This window comes from Hyperolius riggenbachi, chromosome 7, assembly GCF_040937935.1.
Source record: "Hyperolius riggenbachi isolate aHypRig1 chromosome 7, aHypRig1.pri, whole genome shotgun sequence".
In the NCBI taxonomy this organism is placed as follows: Eukaryota; Metazoa; Chordata; class Amphibia; order Anura; family Hyperoliidae; genus Hyperolius; species Hyperolius riggenbachi.
The window spans coordinates 316,629,112-316,635,111 of record NC_090652.1 but is presented as its reverse complement, the minus strand read 5'-3'; the positions used below and the strand labels follow the sequence as shown (position 1 = coordinate 316,635,111).

The following is a 6,000-nucleotide window of genomic DNA, read 5'->3' as shown; positions in this document are numbered from 1 at the left end:
ATATCCTGCCCACCCCATGCTGACTGTAACACAACAGTGTGGCCTCCCTCACTCCTCCTTCCATGGCTGTAATATACAGGACAATATGGCCGCCATATCCTGCCCACCCCATGCTGACTGTAACACAACAGTGTGGCCTCCTCACTCCTCCTTCCATGGATGTAATATACAGGACAATATGGCCGCCATATCCTGCCCTCCCCATACTGACCAGTGTGGCCTTCCTTACTCCTCCTTCCATGGCTGTAATATACAGGACAATATGGCCGCCATATCCTGCCCACCCCATGCTGACTGTAACACAACAGTGTGGCCTCCCTCACTCCTCCTTCCATGGCTGTAATATACAGGACAATATGGCCGCCATATCCTGCCCTCCCCATACTGACTGTAACACAACAGTGTGGCCTCCCTCACTCCTCCTTCCATGGCTGTAATATACAGGACAATATGGCCGCCATATCCTGCCCACCCCATGCTGACTGTAACACAACAGTGTGGCCTCCCTCACTCCTCCTTCCATGGCTGTAATATACAGGACAATATGGCCGCCATATCCTGCCCACCCCATGCTGACTGTAACACAACAGTGTGGCCTCCCTCACTCCTCCTTCCATGGCTGTAATATACAGGACAATATGGCCGCCATATCCTGCCCTCCCCATACTGACTGTAACACAAGTCTGGCCTCCCTCACGCCTCCTTCCATGGCTGTAATATACAGGACAATATGGCCGCCATATCCTGCCCACCCCATGCTGACTGTAACACAACAGTGTGGCCTCCCTCACGCCTCCTTCCATGGCTGTAATATACAGGACAATATGGCCGCCATATCCTGCCCACCCCATGCTGACTGTAACACAAGTCTGGCCTCCCTCACGCCTCCTTCCATGGCTGTAATATACAGGACAATATGGCCGCCATATCCTGCCCACCCCATGCTGACTGTAACACAACAGTGTGGCCTCCCTCACTCCTCCTTCCATGGCTGTAATATACAGGACAATATGGCCGCCATATCCTGCCCACCCCATGCTGACTGTAACACAACAGTGTGGCCTCCCTCACTCCTCCTTCCATGGCTGTAATATACAGGACAATATGGCCGCCATATCCTGCCCACCCCATGCTGACTGTAACACAACAGTGTGGCCTCCCTCACTCCTCCTTCCATGGCTGTAATATACAGGACAATATGGCCGCCATATCCTGCCCACCCCATGCTGACTGTAACACAACAGTGTGGCCTCCCTCACTCCTCCTCCCATGGCTGTAATATACAGGACAATATGGCCGCCATATCCTGCCCACCCCATGCTGACTGTAACACAACAGTGTGGCCTCCTCACTCCTCCTTCCATGGCTGTAATATACAGGACAATATGGCCGCCATATCCTGCCCTCCCCATACTGACCAGTGTGGCCTTCCTTACTCCTCCTTCCATGGCTGTAATATACAGGACAATATGGCCGCCATATCCTGCCCACCCCATGCTGACTGTAACACAACAGTGTGGCCTCCCTCACTCCTCCTTCCATGGCTGTAATATACAGGACAATATGGCCGCCATATCCTGCCCACCCCATGCTGACTGTAACACAACAGTGTGGCCTCCCTCACTCCTCCTTCCATGGCTGTAATATACAGGACAATAAGGCCGCCATATCCTGCCCACCCCATGCTGACTGTAACACAACAGTGTGGCCTCCTCACTCCTCCTTCCATGGCTGTAATATACAGGACAATATGGCCGCCATATCCTGCCCACCCCATGCTGACTGTAACACAACAGTGTGGCCTCCCTCACTCCTCCTTCCATGGCTGTAATATACAGGACAATATGGCCGCCATATCCTGCCCACCCCATGCTGACTGTAACACAACAGTGTGGCCTCCCTCACTCCTCCTTCCATGGCTGTAATATACAGGACAATATGGCCGCCATATCCTGCCCACCCCATGCTGACTGTAACACAACAGTGTGGCCTCCTCACTCCTCCTTCCATGGCTGTAATATACAGGACAATATGGCCGCCATATCCTGCCCTCCCCATACTGACCAGTGTGGCCTCCTCACTCCTCCTTCCATGGCTGTAATATACAGGACAATATGGCCGCCATATCCTGCCCTCCCCATACTGACCAGTGTGGCCTCCTCACTCCTCCTTCCATGGCTGTAATATACAGGACAATATGGCCGCCATATCCTGCCCACCCCATGCTGACTGTAACACAACAGTGTGGCCTCCCTCACTCCTCCTTCCATGGCTGTAATATACAGGACAATATGGCCGCCATATCCTGCCCACCCCATGCTGACTGTAACACAACAGTGTGGCCTCCTCACTCCTCCTTCCATGGCTGTAATATACAGGACAATATGGCCGCCATATCCTGCCCTCCCCATACTGACCAGTGTGGCCTTCCTTACTCCTCCTTCCATGGCTGTAATATACAGGACAATATGGCCGCCATATCCTGCCCTCCCCATACTGACTGTAACACAACAGTGTGGCCTCCTCACTCCTTCCATGGCTGTAATATACAGGACAATATGGCCGCCATATCCTGCCCTCCCCATACTGACCAGTGTGGCCTTCCTTACTCCTCCTTCCATGGCTGTAATATACAGGACAATATGGCCGCCATATCCTGCCCACCCATACTGACTGTAACACAACAGTGTGGCCTCCTCACTCCTCCTTCCATGGCTGTAATATACAGGACAATATGGCCGCCATATCCTGCCCACCCCATGCTGACTGTAACACAACAGTGTGGCCTCCTCACTCCTCCTTCCATGGCTGTAATATACAGGACAATATGGCCGCCATATCCTGCGCTCCCCATACTGACCAGTGTGGCCTTCCTTACTCCTCCTTCCATGGCTGTAATATACAGGACAATATGGCCGCCATATCCTGCCCACCCATACTGACTGTAACACAACAGTGTGGCCTCCTCACTCCTCCTTCCATGGCTGTAATATACAGGACAATATGGCCGCCATATCCTGCCCACCCCATGCTGACTGTAACACAACAGTGTGGCCTCCTCACTCCTCCTTCCATGGCTGTAATATACAGGACAATATGGCCGCCATATCCTGCCCTCCCCATACTGACCAGTGTGGCCTCCTCACTCCTCCTTCCATGGCTGTAATATACAGGACAATATGGCCGCCATATCCTGCCCACCCATACTGACTGTAACACAACAGTGTGGCCTCCTCACTCCTCCTTCCATGGCTGTAATATACAGGACAATATGGCCACCATATCCTGCCCCCCCCCCATACTAACACAAGTGAGGCCTCCCTCACGCCTCCTTCCATGGCTGTAATATACAGGACAATATGGCCGCCATATCCTGCCCCACCCAATACTGACTGTAACACAACAGTGTGGCCTCCGTCACGCCTCCTTCCATGGCTGTAATATACAGGACAATATGGCCGCCATATCCTGCTCACCTCATACTGACTGTAACACAACAGTGTGGCCTCCTCACTCCTCCTTCCATGGCTGTAATATACAGGACAATATGGCCGCCATATCCTGCCCACCCCATGCTGACTGTAACACAACAGTGTGGCCTCCTCACTCCTCCTTCCATGGCTGTAATATACAGGACAATATGGCCGCCATATCCTGCCCTCCCCATACTGACCAGTGTGGCCTTCCTTACTCCTCCTTCCATGGCTGTAATATACAGGACAATATGGCCGCCATATCCTGCCCACCCATACTGACTGTAACACAACAGTGTGGCCTCCTCACTCCTCCTTCCATGGCTGTAATATACAGGACAATATGGCCGCCATATCCTGCCCACCCCATGCTGACTGTAACACAACAGTGTGGCCTCCTCACTCCTCCTTCCATGGCTGTAATATACAGGACAATATGGCCGCCATATCCTGCCCTCCCCATACTGACCAGTGTGGCCTCCTCACTCCTCCTTCCATGGCTGTAATATACAGGACAATATGGCCGCCATATCCTGCCCACCCATACTGACTGTAACACAACAGTGTGGCCTCCTCACTCCTCCTTCCATGGCTGTAATATACAGGACAATATGGCCACCATATCCTGCCCCCCCCCATACTAACACAAGTGAGGCCTCCCTCACGCCTCCTTCCATGGCTGTAATATACAGGACAATATGGCCGCCATATCCTGCCCCACCCAATACTGACTGTAACACAACAGTGTGGCCTCCGTCACGCCTCCTTCCATGGCTGTAATATACAGGACAATATGGCCGCCATCCTGGACAGTGTACTGGTTAAGGGCTCCGCCTTTGACATGGGAGACCTGGGTTTACATCCTGGCTGGGGTCAGTACTTATTCAGTAAGGAGTTCAAGGCAAGACTCCCTAACCCTGCAGGGTGGCCTCTTGAACACACCTCAGTGGCTGCAGCTCTTGAGCACTTCGAGTCCAACAGGAGAAAAGCGCTATACAAATGTTCAGATTATTATTATCCCCTGCTGACATAGGACACCATAGCTGCTTACCTGTCATTGAACAGCGGAAGTCCATTCATGTACCGCGGAGTCAGAGGGTCTCCATTATCATCCCGATATAAAGCAAAGAGTCCGGCTGAAAATCCCTGGAGGGGCGAAACATATACATAAATATAAACTAAAAACACAACCCGGCCACTCAGCGGTCACAACCAGAGGAATCGCTGCTGTAAGTACGCGTTGTATTACCGGAACACACAAGGGGATGAGGACTTACCAGGGCGTGAATGATTTCGTGTTTCACAGTAGATAACATGCCTGCGAATTCTTGCGGCTGGGTGGAGATCATGTTTGGACACAGGTTAGCATATCCCGCTATCGGCCTAATCAGGAGACACACAGTCACACACTGCGGATATTCTATACGTTACACCCCGGAGGCTCCGCCTCTCACCTGTCCATGTCCGCCTCCAGCTGGCAGTACGCCGCGTACGCCACAATATTCTCCTGGCTGCACCGCTCTGTGGTGATAGCGCTGACATACAGAACAAAGTCTGCGTTCCTAATCCCTTCTGTGGCCGGGGGGCCCGAGGGGCCACATCTCTTCTCTGTGTCGTTACACATCCGGCATTGCTGGAGAGGAGAACAGGAGTGTGAGCGCTCACGGCCGAACTGCAAGTTAAACACCAATCGATTCTCGATTCAAATTTACAAGTCAATATTATTTCATTCTGACTGTGTTGATGTGTTAACTTCGCATGTCAGAAGCCATCTGTCCCCAGCAGTCCCTGAAGAGTTTGAACCTTCCAGTTACCGTCTCAATGGAAAACAAAAGGCAGGACATGGCAGACATGGGGTGAAAGGGAAGTCTCTGCAGGGGGCTCGTGCTAGACTTGCTGTCCCCAACACTATGGGAGGTGATCAACTGAGCCCTCAGGATTAAATATTGTGATAAGCTAAATCATAATACTGGATTAATATATCAATGAATTGCCGACATCAAGCCAGATCTGTGCATATCACTTTTGTCTGGGTATCTCTAGGCCAGCCATGGTTATTAAATATTATGGTAATAATTCATGCTAGAAAAATGCTGTTTAATCTTAAATGATGTAGAATTTTTGCAGGTCATGAATCTGCAGCCATATCGCATGTGCCATGAGCGGAGCACAAAATATGGACTAATCACACATTCATAACTAAGGGGAAAAAAGCATACCAAAGGGGTAGTCCTCCTCAGGAGGGGGGGAGCCTCTGTCCTAAAGTGGCTTCCCCCATCCTCCTCAGGAGAGGATCCAGTGCTGTGACCTGAGAAGATACACTTGTCACCGCTTGCCGGGAGTCTCGCGCAGTATCAGCTTGCCCTCGGGCTGAGCCAATAGTGCGCATGCGCACAGCGGAGACTGCTCTGTTATAGTTTACCTGCATTTGGGGAAGCCAGCCTGGAAGGAGACATGGGAGCCTCATTGGGATCCAGAGACTTCCCCCTCTCCAGGTAAGTATTTGATTTTTTACTTTTTCACAGTT

The 6,000-nt window shown here is 51.6% G+C and overlaps 1 protein-coding gene across 1 annotated transcript in view; it reads right to left on the bottom strand.

Moving 5' to 3' along the window:
• Positions 1-6,000, bottom strand: part of LMLN (leishmanolysin like peptidase) — a 37,588-nt gene that overhangs the window by 15,430 nt on the left and 16,158 nt on the right. Inside the window, exons 6-8 of the mRNA XM_068246239.1 lie at positions 4,928-5,106; positions 4,751-4,856; positions 4,525-4,619 (exon numbers count right to left, since the gene is read on the bottom strand). Of these exons, the coding sequence (XP_068102340.1) occupies positions 4,525-4,619; positions 4,751-4,856; positions 4,928-5,106 (380 nt within the window). The remainder of the gene's footprint in view (positions 1-4,524; positions 4,620-4,750; positions 4,857-4,927; positions 5,107-6,000) is intronic.